At 35.3% G+C, this 26,607-nt stretch overlaps 2 protein-coding genes across 6 annotated transcripts in view; both read left to right on the top strand.

Annotated features, from left to right (window-relative positions):
* The window catches only part of LOC111508053 (uncharacterized), a 270,025-nt gene that overhangs the window by 86,189 nt on the left and 157,229 nt on the right, over nucleotides 1–26,607 (top strand). For 4 of the 5 annotated variants that reach the window (XM_074177980.1, XM_074177981.1, XM_074177979.1 and 1 more), the window contains one exon: nucleotides 13,289–13,324. The exons of the other annotated variant lie outside the window; for it this stretch is intronic. The gene's annotated coding sequence lies outside the window, so the exon portion shown is untranslated. The remainder of the gene's footprint in view (nucleotides 1–13,288; nucleotides 13,325–26,607) is intronic. 5 annotated transcript variants of the gene reach the window in all.
* On the top strand, nucleotides 1,066–24,894 carry LOC111507429 (transposable element P transposase). The gene is made up of 5 exons (XM_074177894.1): nucleotides 1,066–1,769; nucleotides 1,848–2,092; nucleotides 2,455–2,568; nucleotides 2,655–4,459; nucleotides 24,541–24,894. Exons 1-5 carry the CDS (start codon nucleotides 1,666–1,668, stop codon nucleotides 24,892–24,894), a joined length of 2,622 nt encoding a protein of 873 aa, XP_074033995.1. The 5' UTR covers nucleotides 1,066–1,665.

The raw sequence follows: 26,607 nt of genomic DNA, 5'->3' as shown, positions 1-26,607 counted from the left end.
CCCTTGAGGACGCCACTAATGAGCCATTGAAATAGTGAGTTGCGACAAACGACAGCAAAAGAGGCGGCTGACGGTTTTTCTCATATTGCGTTAAAGTTAGTACTAATAGGCTAGGGGTATTATAAATTTCCCAATCATTGAAATATCGTGAAAACTAATTTTGTTCGAATATTTTATTTTGAGACGATTAATTTATATTTGAAATAGTTTTTTTATTTAGAATTGTTACCTTCTACAGTTCTATAAAATAATCAAAATATTGAATTTAAAAATAAATACAAATGTAGAAAGGGCAAAAAGTTACTGCATTTCATAAATTAGTTTTTTTTTTTAATCTAATTTGTCAGAATTGAATTTATAAAATTTTGCATATAAAAATGAATATGTATCATCTGGTGACGTTTTAAAGACTATCCATCTTTATCCAACCTATTTGGATCAAAACATTATAATTTGTTGTTATAATTCGTCTTTTGATGTAAATCAATTTAATATTATTATTATTATTGACACTGATAATATCACAATAATCGTAGATTTGATAATAAAGATGAATAAAGTCTTCGAAACGTCACCAGACAAGTATTCAAATAGAATAGGTTTCCGCGGTTAGAAATTTAAACATCTAAATTTCGGGTTAAATCGTGCTCAAAGTTTTACATTGTTCGACGTTTCGGCTTCGACTTTCGAACCATTTTCAAGAAGTAGAAAAGTGTGTCAGTTAATCGTGTGTCAACAAAGTGTATATGCACTAATCAATACCCTCCACTATCTCATTCATAATCTTGTAAGCGGCCTGAGTTGTTCTTTCATAATCTCTTGAGGTAAGTTCGGTTATCAATTTCAATAACTCTTTTCATTTCTTAATCGTTCGGATTTGAGAAACGGCGTAAACGGAGTGCAACTGAAACTGAAATACTGAATATTTCAGGATGGTTTCTTCTTCATTTTTACATGCTTGCAATTGTTTTAATGTAAAATAATTTTTAATCTGATTCAAATTAATGAATAATGGCAGTGGCTAGTCACAGTAACTGTTTGTGGTTTCGGGTTTTCAGACCTATGTCTGTTGGAATTTTTTGTGTTTCGCTGGCGCAAATAGCTGCCATTTTCAGAAATCTGTGTTAGGTTAGGTTAGCTGTTTCTACAACTTCAGGAAGAAATTTCAACAGACGACGGCCTGAAAAGTCGAGACATTTTAGTAACAGTGGTTTCATCATCACCTCCGAATTTTTAAAGTATATACTTTTAGAACATGATACTGAAATCATAGAAAATAAAATGAGTCTGATATTTCGTACAAGTTCTGATCAAAAGTAACCACAAGCATATATTGGTTCGTTTTCCTCTTTTCATCAAAAAAGCAACTCGAGTCAGACATAACCTCACTTTATTATTTTTACAGTAAAAAAATATGCTCGCACTCTTCGTTCGTTTATTCATCCTTTTGAAACTCTTAGAATTCCCGATAATCACCCCACTCCAGTACCATAACAAATATCTCCGAACCACAGAACACCCTATCTATACAGAAGCGCATCTGAAGCGTTTCCGCTAAATCGCAAGCTTGGCTTGTATATTATCAACCTCACATTAGTCATTTGTGTAAGTGAGGTTAGGTCTTAGAACAGTAACAATAATACACTCAACTATCAACAACTAAGGATGGCTAGCTACCGAGGTGGAAGTGTTTGTGCCTATCGAGGATGCGACTCTAAATCAAGGAATAGGACGAGGTCTCTCTTTAGATTTCCTAAAGATATTGAAAGGTATGGTTTATTATCGCATGGATGAATGCATTTTTGAATAACGTTTCACCTGAATACTTATGAATAAACCATTTTTAGAGCCAAAGATTGGTTGAGAGCTTGCAATCGAGAAGATTTATTGGGCAAATCATCAGAAGCTCTTTATGGCCATTATCGTTTGTGTGAACTTCATTTTGAGAGTAACATGTTTTTGAATAAATCCCAGTTGAAGAAATATTTGATTCCTCAAGCAGTCCCAACAGTTTTTGGCCATAACTTCAAACGAAAAGCTGGTGTTCTAGAAGAAGAAGCTGTTAAGCCTGTGAAAGTTAATATTTTATCAGGTAAGAACTTCATACATTCAAATCTCTTTCACGAAATTATTACATAAAAAATCAGAAAACTGGTTTTGTCAATCTGTAATAATAGACTGATTTCAGCTGTTAGATTACGAGTCTTTAGTACTGAATTTGCAAATATTGTTGTTTAATAGATATAGAAATTGCAAAGTTTGTCTAATACTTGGGATTGAAGATTGATCGTCACATGACATCATACCAGCATATCTGTTCGAACGCAAAAATTCCCTTAGCAAAATTGATCAATATTCAACTGGGGGGCACTGAATGGGAGACGTTCTTATAAATTAGACCAAAATAGTAACTGTTTTCCATACCTATCATTTGAAAATAACTTTGATTTTCAGACATTCAAATAGTTCCACCAACTTCGTATTTGAATCAACCATCCACATCAGGGCAACTATCCGTAGGCTGTGGAACCTTTGAGATGGAAGAATCACCATGCTCAAATATGTCAGGTAAAAATGCGATATCAAAGGGTCGTTTATTGCGATTCACGAAAATTGTAAAAATTTACAATTCATTCATAGGATGTTTTTTGCAGAGAATCTACTTATAAAAGTTGATGAGCCAGAGGAAACTCCTAGCTGCATGATGTCCCCTTCTGCAATGACTCAAACTCCAGCTTCTTTGAGTTCACAGACTCCACGGAAGCAGAAACTCAGACAGACATTGAAGAACATGAAGAAGAAAAATGCTGCCAGAGAAGCTTTGAATACAAAAAAAAAGTTCTCTCTTGATGATTTTGACAAAATTTGTGACCAATTTCTATCTCAAAATCTTGCTGATATTGTGAAAATACAGGCTAGGCTGGAGTCAACAAAGGCAAAGGGAAGGAGATATACTGCAGAGTATAAGCAGTTTGCCCTCACACTTTATTTCCTGGGTCCAAGAGCATACAATTTTTTTACAAAAATTTTACATTTACCATGTAAACGTTCATTGCAATATATCACACAGAAAGTTGTCTGTAGGCCAGGATTGCAAAATGAAACTCTTTTCAAAACATTGGAGAAAAAAATCACTACCATGTTGGATCAGGATAAACATTGTTTTTTGTGTGTAGATGAAATGGCATTGAAATCCAATTTATTTTATAACACAGGAAGTGATGAGATTGTAGGGCTACAAGATTACGGTAATGGTAGCAAAGAATTCATAACAGCAAATCATGCTACTGTTATTATGATACGAGGACTTTACTTCAATTGGAAGCAACCTTTGGCATATTTTCTCGTTAATGAAACTCTAAGGGCAGATGACTTGAAATTAATAATAGAGGAATGCATACCAAAGTTAACAAATATAGGTTTCATTATTGGTGCTTTTGTAAGTGATATGGGTTCATATTTCATAAAATTGTCAAAAAAACTTGGAGTCACACCAGATAATCCAGTATTTACGGTAGGAGATAAACAAATTTTATATTTATTTGATACACCTCATGTACTCAAAGCAACTCGAAATAATCTCTTGAAAAATATCATCGAATTTGATGGAAACAGAACTTCTTGGTCACATATAAAGTATTTTTACGAACAAGACAAAAAATTGGCCTTTAGGTGTGCTCCTAAACTCACGGACTCTCATATCAGTCCTACAAACTTCGGGAAGATGAAAGTTAAATTAGCAACACAAATAATCAGTAACACAGTTGCCAGTGGCATGAACACTTACGTGAGTCTAGGTGGGCTACCTCCCAATGCAATATATACTGCTGAATTCATTGAAAAAATTAATAATTTGTTTGATATATTGAATGCATCGGTGAAGAATTTTCCAAATAGATTCAATAATGTATTTGAGGGTGATAAATACCAAAATGAATTTTTGGAGGATATGATCATGTTCTTGAAAAAACTGAAAGTATTCAATCAAGAGGGGAAAGAAATAACTTCAAATGTTAAATTCATAACTTGCTGGTTGATAACAATTAATGGTATGAAGCAATTATGGGAAATACTGAAGGGTGATGGGTTTAAATATTTGAAAACCAGACGTGTGAACCAAGATTCTCTGGAAAACTTTTTTGGAAGTATTCGTCAGCAAGGTGGCAACTGTATTAACCCAACACCGGTTCAATTCATACGAGCTTTCAAAAAACTTTTCTGCCAAAGTTACTTCAATAGTGGTAATGCAAATTGTATTGACGATTTCGATGTCCTGCTTACTGATTTAAAACAATTAGATATTAATACCCGCATTGTAGATAATGTAGAACAATCCACTGAAGGTGCTCTTACAGTGGGGGATTATAGCTATAAAAATGAAGAATTGCCAGTACAAAATTCATTCACATATGTTTGCGGTTATATAATAAAGAAAGCATTAAATGTTCACAGCTGTCAGGTATGTATAAAATTTTCCAAAGATTCGGAAGATTTTGATATGGCAAAATTATTTATACATTTGAAGGCCTATGACAACAATAAGAGTTTATATGGAGGTCTAAGAACACCGAATGAAAAATTCATTGAGTATATATATAATTTGGAAAAGATTTTTGTCAACATGTTTGATGAAGTTTGTAAGGGGAAATGTTTGATGAAGTTTGTAAGGGGAATAGAATATCCCATATTTACTATGATAAAATGAAAAATGTTGATTTTCAGCACGAGTGCCCAAATTTTCCAAAGAAATATATAATTACCTTGTTTATTAGGATGAGGATATTCTATTCCCTTAAATATGCGAATAGGGAATTCGGGAAAAGAATCCCTATTGGCTCAAAAATGAAAAAAAACAGAAAATTTGTTATATTAAATCATCTGTAATCAATATAGTGTTAAACTTATGTAAAAATGCATGCATGTATTATTATAAGAACTGATAAAATATCTATTTCAAACATTTTCTTTTTGAACAATTTCTGTTCTGTTGCTCTACAATATGTTTGCTGAATAAAATAACAAAATTGTTGCGGTCGTTTGAGAATATATATATATATATATATATATATATATATATATATATATATATATATATATATATATATATATATATATATATTTGGTACAATAAAGTTGTTTTTTGAGGTTCTGGTGTTTTTGTGCTGATAAATTTCATTAATATCAGATAAAGTATGAACAGAGTAGTTGAAAACGTTCGTTCCTGCAAAAATAAGTTGATAAAAAATCTGACCATTAAAATAGGTAGGCCTACATCACTTCAGTGGTATTTTCCACTCATACCAAAATAAGAGGTGATTGTTGTTCATATCTACTTCACGTACTGTTAATAAACGTGCAAAAAGAGTTTATTTACTAAAGAATAATGAATGTAGACTGCTAATCAACAAAGAAGCCTCAAGGCCAATTTGGTAAAAGAACTTTATGTTCTGGAATATTTAGACCTTCCTAGGGCTGTATCTTCAAATTAAATTGAAACTGTCCAAATTTCACTTCAGAAGCAGAAATGCTAAGATTAGAAAGTTCACAAAGGTGTATCACTTGAAATGTATATCAACCGACAGTTTGAATTTACCGCCTAGAAATGACAATATACAAGCCAAGCTTTAAATCAAGGTAACGAAAAATTGACCCCAAAAGATCAAAGTGCCGCCGTTCAAGTTGCGCTTCTGTATAGATAGGGTGTTCTGTGTCCGAACGTAGCTTCAATACCTCATTCCGCCTAACCTCAAACTTCAGGTTCCTTTGTAAAAATAGAAACTCGAGATTAGCATATTGTCGGCGTGTGATCGTGGACGGCAAATATTGTCCTTGTCCGCTGCTGCATAATTATGTTAATATCATTATCTGTATCATTGTTCGATTTTGCATCGGTCTTTTCAACACGTGTTTGATATATTGTTGGCATCTATAATATTTAATAATTATCATTGTGGATCGGGAATTCATCTCACGTTACAGAGTTAAGAATGAGGAAATGTCATTCAAGCATTGTTCTTTCGAACATTGTATAATGGACGTTATCGATTCGTTTCATTGTTTCCTTGTAGTGAATGCGATTCCGAAGACTAGTTATCAAGCGGAAGTTGATTTTCGTCGATATAACGAAGTACTGAACGTTGTTTGAAATGGAAGTTATCGGCAGAAATAATTGAATTCAATTTTGAAGGAGTTGCTCTTCTTCGTTACACTCGATAACCTTTTCCAGGAATATCGGTACAAGAGATTCTTTCAATTAGGTTAATTCATTATTCTCTTTTTATAAGAACATGAGAATGTGTTTGGCAGGTTTTTACAAACTTCGAAAATATTCAGGCAAACGTTTCTTTATCGTGAATAATTACTTGTATAACCCTTTCAAATCAATTACTTGTACTTGTGACGTACTGTTTGGAACCTTTGGTGTAGTTTTGTTGCAAAATATGATGGGCGACTGCTGATTTTTCAGTTCGTCCATATTTTAAGTGTGCTATGTGTTCCTTATATCTTACTTCAATGGATCTTTTTGTCTGTCCATAATATTTTGTATCGCAGTCCTTACATTCAATTTCGTAAATTCCAGACTTTTCCGAATTCTCGACTTTGTCTTTTGGACTTCCCAAAAGGCTCTGCAGTGTATGACTTGCTTTAAAAATATTTTGCAACAAAACCATTCCATAGACTTCAGTTCTTTAAATTTAGTCAGACAAGTTAACAACAACAGGCAACTAGGTGCCTATGAGAGTGTAGAAATAAGTAAACATAATAATATTATGAATAACGATAACGGACCAACCAATACCAAATAGCATACTATATAGCTTGTTGAAATAATATTGTTGGGTTTACTGATCACTACAAAAAGACACATTGTAAATATATTTAGATAGGCAATATTGTGAAACTAATTTTATATAGCTGAAAATTGTTCTATATATAGCTGTAACATTTAAACATACATAAGGACATATTGTAAAATAATAGAAAGGCCAATTGTAAAATTAATTTAGGGTGGTACACTTGTATGGGTGATATTACTGATTACCTACCTGTATGATGTACCTGATTAGTATAAGTAGCTTTAGTTTTGAGTAGTTTTCAGTTTTATCTCTTCCGATTTTTGAAAAGAGTGTGTTTGCTTGCATGTATCATGATAACTTCTAGAGGGGTGGTTACACCAGACGATTTTCTACAGAAGTCTAATCTGCCTTGCAGTAGATTGGTGGTTTCTCACTCTTCCATCTTCGCCAAAGCCTCTTTCAAAATAAGATTGAGGCATTATCTTTGTTTGCTATCGCTTAATAGTGGACTATGATGTTGGTACAAGAACTGTAAAGTAAATGACTGAACAACTAATGAATCAAAACGTTATCAACTAACCCACTGATTTGTCTGAATGTTATTTCTTGTTGCCAATAACTTGTGAACAATATAGGAAATTGTACAAAAATATTTGTTCCAACTGCTATGTCTATGAAACTCTGTACGTTGTTCAACCAGTGCCACCCAAATGAAGTTGGTAATTGCTAATGGGCCGATAAAAGTCGTCGGTTGAACGAGCGAACGTCATCAGAAGGCGCCTCGATCATAAATTTTCGCAAAGCCGATTGACCGGTGACCGGGAAGACTTCTCTCGTTTTTTGTGCGTGCGTGTGTGTGTGTGTGTGGTGCTTCCGTTGACAAATGATGAATTTCGGATTTCCGTCCGTACCGGAGCACACGCTAACATCGCTGGCATCGGTAGTCATGGCGACGCCAAAATACCGTCGAAGCGCACCGTTCGTACCGGACGCCGTTTCTTCGGATCGTGCCGAGTAAGTTCACCGTTTTGTTTACTTGCTCCACTTTCGAAAGCGGTGGTAGTTGAAACACGATACGATGACAAACGTTCTGCAGTTGTTGGCCCAACGACCCAGTGCTGGGGTTTCTAGTATTTCTAATTTTCCTTTGTTTCATTACCGGCGTTTAGTCGAAGAGGATCACGTTTTGGGAAAACGCGGTGAAAAATTTCAAATACTGATTGAGAATAGAACTACACATTCTCAATGAACCTTTTTCCTGAAGTAGGAAAATTCACTAACTAGCAGGCTAGTAGTTCGAAAGGGACAAACACTTTCTAATCCTCATATAAACATATGGTAAAGTACAATTAAAAAAGAATGTTTTCAACAGAAGAAGATATTCCTGGAGCAGAACAAAAATTTGCAACTGTAAAGGATAACAATATTGTAACATTAAAACGTTAGCTTGCATACCGTAATTTAAAAGTAACTGGAAAAAAAGTGAATTAATAGACAGGTTAGTATACAGACTCTAGTAAAAGAGTAGCGGTAGATTCAAACTGCAATATAAGAAATTTAAAATAATTATGAATTTCAGATTTATTTCCGAGTGGAATATGAATCAAATTTAGATGGGAATGAATATAATTTAATAAACGATTGAGGTTATATCTCATTTTAATCAATGGTAATTAACTATGAAAAATGTACTATTCATTTCATGTTTAGAGCATACATATGAATATTTTTTTTGTACTGTTAAATCCACTCTCCTCGAAGCATGTATCCATTTCTTACATCAAACCTCATTAATATGAGGTTTTATACATTGTATAAAAAACACGTTTTCTTCCGAATATCGATTATCCGACGTACACTTCGCAAAACAGCAATGCGTTGTTGGCATTATACTAACACAAAATAATTTTTTATATCAGATTTGTATTTTTAAATAATAAATTAATATTACGTAAATAATACCGGTTTATATGTGAATAGTTTATGTTTGTCCCTACTACTAGTGCTGCCTCTCGTGACACGTTCGCTGTACTATTCTCAGGGAAAAGGCTCATTGATTTGTAAAAAATATAAATTTGAAATTGGCCCGACTCACGAAGGTGGTTCAAAAATTTTAATGGTTGTTGACTTACTCTCAGGCAATATTAACCTAATCATCTGTTTGAAAAAAATATTATTAAAATCTGTTTTTCTGTTAATCAGTTGTCGCACCCCTACGAACGATAACCCTCAGAAGTCGAAACTTGTGCGAGCTAAAGATTAACGAGTTCTTACCTTTTAACGTGATTCCTAACACGGGTTGGACGATAGCAAGTTGAAATCGATTGTTCATCCTGGTGCTTAAACCATCGATCAACCCAGCGGCCGATTTGAATGAGTGAACAAAGCACCCACGTGGAACCGACCGGCTACCGACCGACCATCTAAAAGAACAATTCGTTCAGGCCAGTCTCAACTCCCGAATTGCTCTAGTCTTCAAGTATGCCCATGTAAAAAATCTTGACCTAGTTTAGAAAAAGCACTAAACCGGTTTGAGCACCTCTAAAAGTGATCTCTCTTGTATCTTGTTTGCTGAGTAATGGTAATGAACTGATCAATTGATTTCCACTATTGACTGCTTCAGTTCCAGCCCGATTGATTTGATTGGTAGGTTGAGGGAAAGTAAGACAACTTGCCAATAACCAACTCCAGAGTTGTGCCCTCTGTGCACACGCTGGTGGACAAGTAAACGTATTCCGGAAAATCATAGAATTTTAATATTCATGAATGTGGTTAATTTCCTGTACAGAAATTAAAAAGAAATAGTCTGTCTTTCTACTTTGGTGGTGGTTGTCAGGGTTTACCAACTCTGAACTCATTATTTCTGCTTCTCTTGCCTGTACAGAAGTACAGGGAAAAATTCAAGGAGAACCCTGAATTTCGGTTGTATTTCTATCGTTGTCCTGAGAATTTCCACCAACACGGTAATGGCATATTTTGTGCTACGTATATTGCCCTGTCCTTAAAGTTAGACCAAATGGTTGTCAGTTTGTTCGTCTGCACCAAGTACCGAAAAAGGAAATTCTAAAGTAAAAAATAAATGACTGGCGATGGAATAAAAAAACATACGTTGCTTAATTTGGTTGAAACAAATTATTTCCGAAAAGGTGACTGAAGTGAATCCTTTCCAAGGTAGATATTCGAGAGATCCCCGAGGAACCAATCCTCTGTGGCTTCTTCAATGTTTAAGATTGCAGGGGCAGGCAGTGACCATTTTCATCGTTAATAACGTTTCTTGAATATCCATTACACTTCTGTAATTATTGTCAGCTCCACCGTTTTTTGAGAGAAATTAACTGTACACATCATATACTTGGCCCTCTACTATTTAGTAATTTCATTTCGAGCATTACAACTTGTAAAGTCCATTTTTATGATAATGATACAGCTATATCACTCATTTGGTCCAGAAGATTGGTTTGAGGCTCAAAAAGTTATATCTGAAGATATAAGTCGATTAGTAGAGGTGTCACATGCGCATAAGTTGAAAATCAATGCACGCAAATCTAAACTAATGATATTTGGGAAAAAAACATCATATTGAAACCATTATGAGAATCAAAATTCAAAATGAAGAGTTTCTGTTTACAAGTAATGCAAGGAATTTAGGTATATACAGAATTTCGATTTAGAAAAAATATTGACTCATGTCTTCAAAAGGCTTATTGTTCATTGAAAATGCTTTACCCTCACAGACATGTTAACATTTAACTGAGTCACTTTAACTTTGGTGATATTTTGTATGGACCATGTTTAGATCATAACGATATCAATCGTATAGAAAAAATTCAGAAATAGAGTCTCAGATTGATCTACGGTAATCGCAAATACGATCCAATATATCATAAGCGAAAATTCGCGATATGGTTAAAAACCGAAGATCGTCGAATACTTCATTTTATTTTATTCCATTCAATAATCAATAAACACTGTCCCCTATTTTTTTTAATAAAATAACATATACTTAGGACAGATATTCATAACCTTGATTTACGTCATAGAAGTCATATCTCGCTTCAACCTTACTAAACTTCTCTGTACCGAAGCAGCTTATTATAATGTTTTCAAGCTTCATAATGAGATCGACCCATCACTTCGCACTATGAAACTACTATATTCATTTCGAAACAAAATGAGAGACAGTCTCTTGGCCAAGAATGAATAATTCAATATTTCCACATGTATTTAGATAATATTTATACTTTGATATAATATTTATACAACATTTCTAAAATAATTTTTTTTGCACGCGAACAATTATGATTGCACTTATATTAACCTGGGGATGAACTAGAACTTTTCCATCTTGTTTTCACTTCCATTTTGCATTCGTGTTTTTGCTTTTGAGGTGGACACATTTTAGATGTATTTTTTTACCTGTGCCTTCAACCCCCTAGCGAGGGTGAGTAACAACCCTAAAATTTTAAATGGAAAGTGGGGTCGAGTGATATATCATTTGAAAGGGCACAAAATTCTCTTTCCAATGATATCTAATTTGTTGTATTTACTTGAATAGTTATAAAAAAAGCAAGAACATTTACACGATATTTTTGGTGTTAATGAAAATGCGGAAAAAACGGCATTTTTATCACTACTACATTCCTCAATTTCTCTCGTCCGTTTTTTGGTTCAAATAACAACAGCAGAAGTGTACAAAAAAAATTTAGGCAAACGTTCATTGATTCAGTTCGGTTGCTTTTGAAATTATTTCAACTTTACTGTAAAAATGGTTTATTCCATTCCTGAACGAGTTGAAATTGTTAAACTTTATTATCAACATAATAGTTGTGCTAGACTTACTGCTTGCCTCTTTAATAACAGTCATCCCGGGAAAAATGTGAATGATTCGTAAGTTGCCAAGTTATCCAAAAGTTTGTCGATATCGGATCTGTCTGTAATGTGAAACATCAGCCACGTAAACCGATCAGAAATGAATCAGTGGAAGTCGCTGTTTTGGGACATGTTGAATTGGATCATACTCAAAGTACCCGTCAGCTTGCTGCAGCCTCAGGTGTTCCCGTTCGTCCATAATACGGATATTAAAAGCCTATAAATTTCATCCGTACAAAATTAAATTAGTACAGGAACTTAATGAAGATGATCCTCATAGAAGGCTGCAATTTTGTGAACAACTGAGCCAGCTACTAATTGATGATCCGCACCTATCATTCAACACGTGCTTTTCCGATGAGAGTACATTTTTTTTTGAATGGAGCTGTGAATAGGCATAATTGCCGTTACTGGGATGACAGTAACCCACACTTATTCCGAGAGGTCCATACCCAGTACCCTCAAAAAATCAATGTCTGGTGTGGCATATTAAGTAATCATATCGTAGAGCCACTTTTAATTCCTGGGAATTTAACTGGTGAGGTCTACCTGAACATGCTTGAAGATACAATTGATCCTCTTATAACAGAAATAATTGAAAATGATCAAAATCATAATGATGATCGGCTTCATTTCCAGCTAGATGGAGCACCTCCTCACTATGTTGCTCCGGTAAGAGAGTTTTTAGATAACCGGTTTCCTGGACGGTGGATTGGAAGGAGAGGCCCCATCGAATGGCCTGCCAGGTCACCTGATTTATCGCCTTTAGACTTTTTCCTTTGGGGACACTTGAAAAATAAATGTTTTCCTACGCAGCCCGAGTCCATAGGAGATCTTCGCCAACGAATTACAGCAGAGTGCAGAAGTATAACACCTGATATGCTACAGAATGTTAGGAATAGATTTGAACAAAATCTGTATTATTGTATAGAAGCAAATGGGTCACATTTTCAGCACTTGCTGAAGTAGGATTCTACTAAGTCAATTACACATTTCAAAGACTGGGTTGTAGTTCTTTTTCGTCATAATACCTACATATTTGAGTGAAATACAACAAATTAGGTATCATTGGAAAGAAAATTTTGTGCCCTTTCAAATAATGATATATCACTCGACCCCACTTTCCATTTAAAATTTTAGAGTTGTTACTCACGCTCGCTAGGGGGTTGAAGGCACAGGTAGAAAAATACATCTAAAATGTGTCCCCCTCAAAATCAAAATTGACCTGTCCGAGCATTTTTACGTTAAATTACAAAAAAAAAAGATAAAAGCAAGGTGCATACTTTTCGTTGGACCACTCTGTATATACTTTATTGTCATCCTTTTTGAAATATTTTTATGTTTATATTCGACCATGTAATTGAATGCAAATAAAATTATTATTATTATAATACGACCTTCAAAATCATCAGTTTGCTCTCCACCTAACGAGGATTCCTCGCTACTGTTGTAAATGTGATTTATATAATGAAATCCTTGTAAACTTGTCTCGTTCTCGGATTTCCACGAGAATTTAATAAAGCTCTCCATCTTCTTCATTCCGTTCATAACGGCGCTTTGACAGCATTGTGTTTTGTTTTTATTCTCGCAAACCCAGCTAATTATCATCTTTTTTGTTCCAGGTGGGTTTCACATCATCGCATGCCGCAGAGAACCGGGTAAGAAGTACATAATGAAAGTATTCGTCGCTGTTTTTTACTGTCGTTCGAGAGTTATCTTTATAATAGGTTAGGTAACAACGGCTTCCGGCCATTTGTAGCAGATACTGTTGATATTGTTACGTTTTTCCCCGTGGGTTGACCAATAATTGATTACACTGAATAATCAAACTTAACTTTATTTCATTTAAAATACAACAAACACTTCAACTAAAACTTTAGCTAATATTTGAATGTTTATCGCTTTACTGGATCACTTCGCGTACCGCACTGTAACGCCCACATGACTGTGTCGATATCATGGTTAGCCTTTAAATATCGTAATCGAATGTCGTAGAAATTTCGAAGTCGGTAGCATTATTCTCGCTGCTTCTCGAGTGACAGGGCTCTTAGCTACGTCACGTTTGGTTTATGGTTACCAGTGGCGGCCGGCGTTATTTTCTTTCGGGCATCATTTACAACACTACCCCCTTTCCTGAGGTTGTTTGCCCCGAACAACATTCCAAGGGGGGACATCCCGACCCATGTAAGGACTCATCCTTTCTATGTGGACAACTTTAGGCTTGCTTCTGGGTGGCAATTGGATTCTGTACACCAGATCGTTTATCTTTTTGGTTACCAAGTAAGGTCCTTGCCATGGTCTCTGCAACTTAGGACACAAACCTTTCTGACGTTGGGGTTTGTAGAGCTACACTACATCGCCCTCCTTGAAGCTCACTGGCAGCGACTTTTTGTCAAATCTTATCTTCATCATGTCGCTGGAAAGCTGTATTTGGTTCTGGCAAATTCGTGTACAATTTCCAGTCTCTCTTTTAGGTCATTCACATACTCTGAAAGAGGTATCTCTTGAGATTCATCGAAAGGACTGTCACACAATACATCTATCGGAAGCTTCAGTTCCCTACCAGTTAACAACATGGATGGTGTGCGTTTCCGTGACTCTTTCCTTTCCGATGTTGAATTTCAAAGTCGTAAGTTTGTAGCTTTTCGATCCATCTAGCTATTTGTCCTTCTGGTATTCTGAAGTTGAAGAGCCATGGAAGTGCTGAGTGGTCTGACCCGATCAAAAATTTACGGTCATCTAAAAAGGAGTGGTAGTGATCCATCGCTTTGACCACTGCGAGGAGTTCTTTTCTAGTAACTCAGTAATTTCTTTAGGGCGTTCTCAGGGACTTACTAAAATAGCTAATGACGACTTATTCTTCCTCTTGTACCTGGGAAAGTACTGCTCCTATTCCATGTTGGGATGCATCCGTGTCAAGTATAAACAAACCCTCCTCCTTTAGGTATGCCAAGATCGGTGCGCTGGTCAAATCTCTCTTCAGGGCAGCAAATGCCTGCTGACAGTCTGGAGACAAAACGAAAGGTGCTCTCTTTTTAGTTAAGTTATGCAGCGGTCTGGAGTTTTTTCCAAAGTCCTTCACGAAACGCCGGTAATAACTACAGAGTCCAAGGAAGCTTCTTACGTCGTGCTTGCTCTTCGGTGTTGGCCATTCTTGCACTGCCTTAATTTTCTCTGGATCTATTTCAACTCCTTTTAAAAATACGTGTCCCAAGAAATTCACCTTTTCCTGGAAAAGACAACACTTCTTGGGATTGATCTGCAAATGAGCATTTCGTAGCCTCGTGAAAGCACTCCTTAAGTTTGACAGATGTTCGTCAAAACTTTTTCCAGCGACTATAATGTCATCAAGATACACCAGGCATGTTTTCCAGGTAAGTCCTCTCAACACCAACTCCAAACACATATATTTACTTGAAATATTTCGTAGTTTTTGTCCCGCATCAGAATTATTATTTCTGTGAAAATAAGAGCGAAGGAAATATTGTGAAATTGGAGAATCATTCTTTAAAGTCGTAGGGGGCTGTAGAGAACCATTCCTCAGAGCCGAAGGGGGTTGTGTGGCATGGTTGAGTTGTAAGAAACGCAAGTTTTTAAATGCACAAAATGAAAGTTCTCTCTTGCTAACCCGGAGATTGAAAACATAAATTACCTAGGAGAGCGTTTTTATTGTTCAAACCTTTAACGGTCTATATACAGTGCATTTCTTTGATGCTCCCCCCCATTTATTTTTTGAACGGGTCAACTCAAAAAATTGAAATTTGGGATAATGAAATTAATGCATGAATACTTTCTTTTCATCTGAAATTGATAAATGAATCTTTCAAGATGGCGACTGGGCGCCATCAGGGGAAAAAGGGGGAAGCTCTCGACAAATGCTTCACAACCCTAGAATATAATGTTAATATCTTCAACTACTACAAAATGGCGGAACTTTTAATAATTGCCTGAATACATTGACATTCAACTACAGAATATGAGGTACTAAGCTTGAGGTCAGTTTAGAAGATGCTGGAAATGGTTGCTTTGAACTTCTTGATATATGAACAGCCAATCCAATATTTCACGCCAAACATTTTCGAACACAGTAACATCAATATCTCCACAAATATTTATTATTCTCTGCCGTATATCCATTATTGAAGCAGGTTCCGTTTCGTACACCTTTTGCTTCAAATAGCCTCATAAAAAAAAGACGAAATGTTTCAAGTCTGGCGAGCGAGCTGGCCATTCTGTAGGACTTCGACGGCCAATCCAACTACCAGTGAAAATAGTATCCAAATAGTTTCTTACTTGTCTGGAGTAATGTGGTGGTGCTCCATCTTGTTGGAATACAATATTCATATCGAATTCGAATTCATTAGGATTTGCTTCAACGATTTCAGTGATGAGAGGATCAACACTAGTTTCCAGCATATTCAAATACACTTCCCCTGTTAAATTTTGAATAATAAACCGAGGTCCTACAATATGGTTTCCCAATATTCCTGCCTAAATGTTAATTTTTTTTGGATATTGGGTATGTGTTTCCCGGAAAACGTGACGGTTGGTGACACTCAAATAATGGCAATTTTGTCTGTAAACGTTGCCGTTTCAAAAAAATGTACATTCGTCACTAAAACAAATATTGTGGAGATAGGTAGGATGCCTTGCAATGGTTTCCGTCATGATTTCGCAAAATTCTGTTCTTCGATCAGGGCCATCTTCAGTTAATTGGTGTTTAATTTTGTATGGATGATACCTATTCCTCTTCAAAAGTCTCCACAAATTAAAAGGAGACACCTCACAAACATTCGCAACGATATAAGTAGACTGTTCAGGATTTACTATCATCTCACCAATTACCTATTTGCACTTACTGTTCTTCCGGAATGGACGGATGACCTGGAGGCTTTTTGTTATGTACACTACCGGTAGTTGTGAATTTGGAAGTTCCCTCAAATATTTTCTACAGATAGAACGATTCGGAAAACTCTTCTATTGAAAATCCTTTCGGTCTCGTGAAAGGTACGCGTCGCACCGTAAATAAAAATCTCTCCAATTTTTTCTTCCAATGGACGAGAATTGACCATTTTAAAGATTGTTGACGTGGTACCTTTCTACTAGTAAAACCTAAAACTACATGAGAATATTTGGAATTGCCATATGGCAGATAAAAAAGAATATTTCTAGAAATATCGATATTAATGTGTCTTTCTTAAATTATTAAATGGAAATTATTAAATGTTCCGCCATTTTGTAGTAGTTGAAGATATTGACTTCATATTCTAGGGTTATGAAGTATTCATCAGGAGCTTCGAAATGATGTGTCACAAGACACATTGGTCCCAGATGGCGACTGGGCGCCATCTTGAAAGTTGCATCTGTTAATTTTACTTCAAAATAAAGTATTCTTGCATTAATTTCTTCATCCCAAATTTCAATTTTTTGAGTTGACATGTTCAGCATTATATAGTGCATTTCTTAAATGCACTGTATAATGCTGCCATGAAAGTAAGTAATTTTATGAAATGCCTAAGCTACAAGAAATTATCACTGAAAATTGGAGAGAGCTTTTGATTATAGTTTTTCTTTCAATTTACAAAAACAATTATCGACTCACAGTTGGCCACTCCATCTTGCTACCAAAATCGTAACACTCATCCCATTTATAACGTTCTCCTTCAGCGATTGGAGGAAATCAGTTCATAACAAGAATGGGCTTTCGAATAGTCAAATTTCGCGATTTATCTTCGCAACCGGTTTGATCCTGACACAACCTTGACTTTGTTCGCTTTGAATTTCTTATCAGCTTAAACGCTGAATTGTAAACAAAACGAATCGTATCTGAAACACTGGTAAAATCATTATGAATCACAGAGTGAAATTTGTTTCGGTGCTCTAAGAGATATGGCGAATAACTTTTCGTGAGTGCCTACAAAACACACCCAATGTAAGGCACTAGAAGAAAGCTTGAAGCAAGCAATTCATGGACAACTCAAATTATATGCAAAATACGACAGATTTCCAAAAATAGGCCAAATATTATCATGAAACTACAAAGCTTGGAAGACTTGGAAGAAATGGGAAAATCAGAAGGCGCGCAACCAGTAAAGAAATTAGTGTTTCTAAGTTGGTCTTTGGTGTCATTGAAAAACATCGTTACTTGTAACTTTTACAGAGAAAAATATATCTCCTATATAGCATGTGGTAGAGTGTGGTTATCAAATAAAATTTTCGGAAAAAACTATACATGCAAACAAAATAACCAGTTCCCCGCAAATAATGTACCTCTCAGCAACCTTGATTCTTTGCATTCAGCGATTCAAGGCACCTCCTCCAATTATAAACAAAAAATAAAGTATACAAAGAAGTGTCGACCTCAATTCCGACGCCTACGAAATCGCTGACAGAACTTCCAAGGAATTGCGAAATAAAAAGGTAATTAATTCGACTCGGTTACGAGATATATCACTGTCGACCAGTTTCGGAAGAAATTTCGACGAACTTTTCTCGATCCCGTCGACGTGACGTTGGGTCTATTCGAAGTTGTAAATCGATTAGAAAACCTTGTCTGTCTTCGACATTGCTTCGAGATAATAATGCAATGCGATTACCTGCTCATCCTGATAATTGTACCTGTCAGATACCTACCTTGGGTTTTCGCTGCAGTCGATGCAATTTTGGTGTTTCAATCACTGAATATAACAAAGTGTGGCGTAAAAGAGATTTGGAATCATGCATCATTTCACCAACCTTCTTGGTGTTATCATTATTATTTATTTATTTATTTATTCAATGGCAAAGCCAATTCACAAAAACACATTTAACAAAGTGTGAGGAACTACAAAGTATTTTTGAATACTCATATCTGATGTCTACATTACAATTTACATTTAAAATTTCATATAACATTTAGCAAAAGTGTGAAATACAAAATATTAATGAATCTTTATGCCTAGTGACTACATTACTAAAAGATGAAACAATTCTGGTACTTACAAATAAAATGGTAAGGTAAAGAAAAGCTTCGAAAACTATAGCCTTTTCCATTGATTTTTAATGACCTGAAGTGATACATTAAACAGATCTAAGTTATTATCATATTGATTTCCCAGCTTCAAAATACGAGGCATCGAACTGTTCAAAGTATTTTTTTTGTTCGATATGAAAAGTTATTAGTTGAAGTAGTTCTGGGCAGTTTATCTCACTATTTATTAATTTGAAGAGGAAACTAAGTTCATAGAAATTCTCCTATCTTCTAATGATTTTATATTTAACTTGGTTAGGAGTTGACTGTACTCATATTCATTTCGTTGAATACCAAAGTGAAAAGCACACTTCCTTAAGAATTTTTTTTGAACATTCTCAATCAAATCGATATTTACATTATAGTATGGGTCCCATTTAACCGAACAATATTCAAGAATGGATCTTACGAAATCACAATATAAAATCTTTTTTGTTTTAATTGAAAAATCAGTTGCAATTCTCAACAAGTAACCCAACATTTTGAGACTTTTTGCCACAGTTTCTTATACTTAAAGATTAAAATTAATTTCGCTATCAAATTTAACTCACAGATCGCGAATAAATGTTTCTCTTTTAAGGGTTATATTATTCAATATATATTCAAAGAATATTGCACTTCTAACTTTAGCGAACATAATGAATTGACACTCATCAATGTTTACCTCTAACAAATTATTTCTACAGCACATGGAAAAGGCTTCGAAATCTTTTTGAACTAATTCAGCATCTTCCCGGCAAGTAATTGCTCGATAAAGTTTGAGATCATCTGCAAACATAAGAAATTCTGAATGTTTGAGAACAAACTCTATGTCCGATACAAACAAGTTGAACAGCAGTGGGCCCATATGGGATCCCTACGGTACCCCTGATGGAACCTGAATGGGCATAGAGTTAGTATCTCCGTATTTTAACAATACCAAGTGCTTGAATTTTTGATATAAGTAGGACGTGGTTGACTCTATCAAAGACTTTGGAAAAGTCAGTATAGACAGAGTGAACTTGTAGCCTCCTCTCAAGATTTTCAGTTAAGTAGTTTGTGTAAAGAGCAAGGTTGGTACTAGTGGATTTATCTTTTGAGAAATCATGTTGTTGGGAATTTAGTAAAGACTTACAGTCCCAGGAAAGTGTCTTTGTAAGCATAGAATCAAACATCTTAGCCATATCTGACTGATAACTAATATTTTTCTCATCTCCTAGTTTATGTATTGTTTTCAGGAAGCTATGTTTCCAATAATGTGGAAAGGTGCCTAGAGAAAAAATTTGATTGAAGATGTTTCGTAATGGGATTGCTAGAGTATATAGACATTTGTGTATAAAAAATAAAGGTATCCCATCAGGTCCCATTGTGAGCTAAGGTGAAACAGAGATAACGTAATCTATTATATCCATAGCAGTGATACTGAAATTGTTGAAATAGACTTTATTTTCAAAATTATATTCAGGGATAAAATTCACTGTCTGGTTATTATGTACAGTTGAAAAATAAGAGGCAAACAAGTTGACAATTTCAGAAGTACTATTACAGACTTCATTTTCATAAAACATGGCTGAAGGTAACGTATAATCCTCCCTTTTACTCTGAATACAACCCCAAAAGGCCTTTGGATTATCAAAAATATTATCTTCAATTTTATTAATGAAATTTTCATAGCACTGATCTCGAATAGCTTTACAACTGTCCCACAATTTACAGAAATCATAATAGCAATTAATGTTGCATGTTTCCTTATATTTTTTGTGAGTGTTTTTTTGTTAGAAGTTTTGAATTTTTTCAAAGGAATAAATAGATAGATTACCTGATAAATAATGTCATAAAAACAATTGATGTTATTATTAACATCTGAGTTACGGAAAATATGTTCCCATTTAACGTCAGCTAAAACGTCATGTATCCCAATATCATTTCCATTTCTGAAGTATTCCTCATATTCAGATTCTTTTGTAATAGAAATATTCAAAGAAAATTCAATAGCAGTGTGCCGAATACTTTATTGAAGATTTCATCTATAGCGCTTTGTACGGAGAAATAATTATTATATTAGATAATATCAAATCTAGATGAACATTAGTACTATTCGGTATGGAATTCAGATGGAAGAAATTATGAAAGCTGAACGCTTGGCGAGTTGCTATTCCCGGGAAGTTTTCATTACAATTAACATTCAAACCGAGATTGTCATTAAACCATGTGGCATCCGGAATATTATAATCACCACATATAGTAAGATTTGACTGAGCATAATTGCTGGTAACAAATTCAACAGTACTAATGTGACCTTCATATAAACTGAAGGTGAAGATGGAGGAATATATATATAGTACCCAATCCTACGGTTTTGTTCTCAAGATTAAAATAAAAGAATACTTGTTCTAAGTCTACACTGTCAAGAGGGGGTATTTTTATTCTTTTAGCTGATAGAACTGATTTCACTGCAATTAAAATACCTCCTCCACGTTCCCTTCCTGTAGTAACAGGATCGCCGTTCCAACGAAATATATCCTAACATGTTAGATCCAAGTTCTACTATGAGATGGATAATGATGGGCTAGCAGCACCAGGTATTCCAAAAGAACATTTTTTTTTCAGTTTTGTTAAGAAACCATTTCTTTTTAGTAGCGTTCAAATATAAAAGTAGATAGACTTTCAGTCTACTGTTTTCGTAAGCTTTTTGGTAAGCTTTTCTGCATTTCTTTGATTGGTCTTGTTACCAGGGTAATGAATGTCATCTAGAAATGTGTGATGCATCTCTGTTGCACGCATCAGTGTTTATGGTTAAGGAACTAGAAAAAACTTATCAACAACTCTACTTGGTCAACACAAAAAGATCAGTCTCGAAAAAACTAGACAATAACTGGCACCTTCGTGATACAAGTCATGGTAAAGATTTCGGCAGTCTCCGGTGAATGGTTGAATGGAAGAGCAAGTTCTGATTGCGTTACTCATATGACAAGATCAGAATCTGATTTCTCCCTTTTGACAAAAATGCAGGAGATTGTCTGTATCATTCATACCTACTACATCTTGTACTACATTTTGTCAATAAAATCAATTATTATTATTATTTTTTTAACGTAGTATGCGCTGGTTAGACACTATTCCCTGAAGCCCCGATACAATCGTGAGGGCGCCCCAGCATTATCAACCAACGACCACTCCCCACACCGTGGGATAAGTGATCATTGGGTCCGAGAATCATGTGCCCTGAGTAAGCGCAGTGAGCCAAAAATGACAGGCTTCTGTATCTGTCTGTCTTAGTGCGGCAATCCGGTATGATTTCAAGATTCGAGAGTAGAGAGGGCATCATTCAATTATTGTTATTATTATTATACATGGTGCCAGACACAATTTGAAAATGCTGGAATTAGGCATAGATATGTATGTATCTTGACAATGAGTTTACGTCAAACATTTTTCAAAAATCTCTTTTAAAAATCTTTGAAAGTTGAAAATGGTAATGTTAGTTGTGCTATGCCTTAGAATCGTCATTAGTTATGAAAATTTGATTTTTCATAATACTCTGTATTTTTGTTACGAATTCATTCATATAAAGTCAAATGTTTTATCGGGTATTTTTAGCAATTTAAATGGCTCCGCGAATTACTATCGCAACGTATTCTAATAAAATTACACTTCATTAGATCATGACCTACGTTTCGATAGTCGTCACGGCGATATAAATATGCTGATGAAACCAGCGAATATGCCGAGCGACGATGATTTTTTTTATTTCAATACGCTCCGACTAGATTATTCTCGAATCGGTTTGATCGTATCTCGTTCGTCATCAATTAATTGGCTGATTTCCTCAAAACGAGTTTTGTTTCGTCAGAGATTAGAGAAGGATTAGAATAGTTGGAAAGTGTCTCTCAGAACTACTGAACTGTATTTGCGGCGACCTTGGCGATTGAAATCGTCGGTCTGATAATATTCCCGAGATTTTTATTGTCGAGAAATGATGGACGGTTCGTACTGATTGTAAAATATAATTTGTCTTTTTTACTAAAGAAAGTTTTTGGCGTTCTACTACTCCACTATCTTGACATAAAAAAATGTGGGAATCTTCCAAAAAAAGGAAGGAAGCAATCAATTTCAGAAAAAGTGTAACTTTATACATAGCTGTATTGATCATGCAAAGAAGTAACTTTCAGACACTGTATGGTTGGCAAGGAAAAAAAGTATTAACCCAACAGAATTAAAATATTCGGTGCTACTATTTTAATCGACAAATTCTGCTGTTTTTTTGAAAAAGTGAATACTAATAAGTTTTATGACAGGTTTAGGTTCATAGTGCCATTTTCTTAGATTGAATAAATGAAGAGATTGTCGGTTTATTAATATACAGGCCGTATTTTTTAGCTGATACCACTATTGCTATCTCGAAAACGGTAGATCCTACAAGGACGGTTAAATGGAACAAAAGCTGCCTATTTTGGGATGCAACACACTGATACACTGAGGTTGAGTGGAAGAACAACTCAGTAGCACATGTGCTAACTGAGTTGAACTTCGCCTTCTGTTATGTCAGCAACTAGCTCTGTAATTTATTTAAATATTTGTATGTAACTACAACTGGGCAACAATAAAGACGATTATTATTATTATATTTTCAGATCTATAAAATCATCAACGGTTTCTGAGATATTTGCAAAAAACTGAAAATGACAGATTTTTTTTGCTCTACCGCCTCCATTTTCAATAATATCAAAAAACGATAAGAAACTTTCCGCTTTATTTCATGTGCTTTATAATCTGGGTGAACTCATTTTTCAATGCACCGTTTCGTTCATTGAATTCCATCATCAATATATTTCTTTCAATGCAGACCTGTATATTTTTTTATAGATATAATTACAAATTCGTTGACATATCACAACATATGTATTTCTAGACATTTCTTCCCGAAACCACATCATCAATATTCTATCATTTAATTTTTTTCATTCAATGGGAAATCAAATATCAAACTATTGTTGTAACACGTACTTAACAGTATCGTTAATACATTACATTGAAAAAAAGACAGTTGCGAAAGAAAATGTAACTGGCTTGGTATTGATACGAAGATTATTGGTCTCTCTTTTTCAAGACGACCCTGACAGAAATTTAGATGGATTTCAGTGGCATTATCGACAGGAGAACTTTGGACTTCAGTAACATTCGGAAATTCGAGCTCTCAATAAAAAGTGATAGTGATGATGTGGTTTAGGGAAGAAACGTCAGGAAATATAGATGTTGTGATATATCAACGAATTTGTAATTATAATGACTACGAAAATGTATAAAACAATATACAAGCCCGTATTTGAACACATAAATTGATGATGGAATTCAATAAACGAAACGTTGCATTGCAAAATGAGTTCACCCAGATTATAAAGCACATGAAATAAAGCACAAAGTTTCTTTGTCATTTTTTGATATTATTGAAAATGGAGGCGGTAGAACAAAAAAATAAAATCTGTCATTTTCAGTTTTTTGTAAATACCTCAGAAACCGTTTGATGATTTTATGGATCTGAAAATACCTTTGTGTTGCATCCCTAAAAAGGTAATAGTAATAGGCAATAGTGGTATCAGCTAAAAAAAACGGCCTGCATAATGTTAGGCGATTTTCTCTAAGAATTCAAATTGAACCAAAACGCTGCCGAAACTGTCCAAAAAAATTAACCAGGTATTTGGCAATGATATAGTGTTAATGAACGCACCGAAATTTCGTTCCAGAGATTTTAGCCTCGAAGAGGAGCCCTCAAGATTGACTGACCCATCACAAACGGTGAGCCGGAAGGCGGAAGAACTGGGTGTCAAGTCAGGTCAGGTCAAAAAGCTTGAAAAGTGAGTGCTTTACGATTTGAATGATCGACAGAAATTATCACGTTTCGAGGTAGGTTCTTCTTTGCTTTTGCGCAACCAAAACGATCCTTCTCCCAAACGGATCGTCACGTATGACATCACTACATCAGACGTGACGACAACAGAAGACGTTCAGGACATTGGTTGGACACCGATGAGCCATCCAGGCACTTCTAACAGAAGAGGTCCAATCCTGCTCCATGACAAAGCTTGTCCGCACGTTTCACAAATCATCGTCCGAAAATTAAACGAATTGATCGTCTCAGTTCTGCTTCACCCACCATACTCCCCAGACCTCCCGTCAACAGACTACCATCTTGTCAAGTACTTCGATAACTTTCCCACTAGTAGATCCTTCGCCAATTAGAACCAGGCAAAAACGGCCTTTGTTGACTTATGCTGACGGAATTAGTCGACTTGCGTTACGTTGGCAAAAGTTCACTGATTCAAATGGCGCTCATTTCAATTGAATTGAATAAGTATTCACTGAGATATTACAGTTCATTAAAACGAACAAGTCATCAAAATATTTCATGATTTAGGTATGTAAAGTTAGTTGAACACTTAAAAAAATTCAAAACTAATTATTCTACAATTTGCCGCTATTTTTTTGCTAATTAATTGCGGGAGAAAATATTTTTTCCGTGTTTTGCTAACTACACGTCAAGTTAGCGATACAACTCTTTCATCACTTTCTTTCAGGACTTTTAGTAGACCATTAGTAGACTCTAATTATTCGCTAATCAGTTGTGCAGTGATTTTTTTATTTTCCTTTTTGTTACATGGCGTCTCGCTAACTTTACGTTGAGTTAGTCGTACAACATTTTTATTATTGAGTGTGAACTTGACGTCAATTTTTCTCTTTATTGAGTTATCCAGAACGTTGTCCCTAAATCGAAGCTAGCTGATTTGTTTATTTGGTGAGTGATCTTTTAGGTTAGTTGGCAACAGTGGGACTCTGGCAATCGCTGAAACCTGATTCGGTTCAGGCAGGCACATTGGCAGGCTACCACGGTTGGAATTTCCCAGTGTGGAATACTCACCTCCTAGGTTTGTTCAAGAGTCCGAGAACTGAGAAGCTCTTTGTCTTGATCTTATTTCACAGGGAGGACGTCCAACTCCTCTGTTGCACAGTAGAAAATTATTCCCTCTTCTAATGCAGATTCTGTCTCTGCTGCTTCCTAGCTGCAGTCATCTACTCCACCCAGCCTCCTAGGTCAAGTGTAAGAGAACTGAGGAGCTCATGCTTTTTATCCGATATTACAGGGGAACTGTTCAGATCTTTTGACTGACTTCCATCTCCTATGTAAATTCAGCTCATAAGTCAGAAAAGTGGATAGCTTTTTCTCTTGACCCTTCGTTAGAGAAGAACAATCGGGGTCGCTTAGTCGACTTTTATCTTTTCTGTAGACTCAGGTTCCGATGTTTCGATACTTCATGGTATTCAAGGTCCATGAGGGGTTCCACGAGTAGCTCGGGAATGAAGGTTCATTACTGCAGAGCCCCACATAACCGTGACTAGGCTTTTTAGAACGATAAAGCGCCCGGTATCTTGAAGGTAGCGTTAGTGACACTGAGTGGACTCGGAGCGACATCTTTTCGATACGATTCACACACCTCAGAATGGGACGTCATTTTGGAGAGCTGGCAGGGGTATTCTAACGCCCTCCTCAGCAGGGCGAAACCATATCTAAAACACCCCGCCATTATTTGCTTTGAATTAACTCTCTACCTCAAAGTGTCTCCATTAAAGAAGATTATCTCGAAACCAGAATAGAATTATAAATGGAAAGTGTTCTTTTATATTTCATTTTCATTTCATCGCGTTTTAACATATTTGAACATATTTTAACTAACTCGTCATTCAATAATTCAATTATACCGTTCTGATTTTTTATTTTCTTATTTAGTGATGTGCGATGTGTTGGAAAACTTTGTTGTAAGTTTGATGAACAAATTCCGCTGCTTCGTCGAAAAAGAGGATAATTAAAGTTAAATTTCATTGAAAGCAATCCTAATTGGGATTGGACAAGTACTACATTGGCTGAAAAGTCTCGGGGGTCTCAAGCCTAACACATAG

The sequence above is a fragment of the Leptinotarsa decemlineata genome, unplaced genomic scaffold (assembly GCF_025532065.1).
Source record: "Leptinotarsa decemlineata unplaced genomic scaffold, Ldec_3_MD MMD2_tig00003335_RagTag_RagTag, whole genome shotgun sequence".
Lineage (NCBI taxonomy): Eukaryota > Metazoa > Arthropoda > Insecta > Coleoptera > Chrysomelidae > Leptinotarsa > Leptinotarsa decemlineata.
This window is presented reverse-complemented; position numbering and strand designations above follow the sequence as displayed.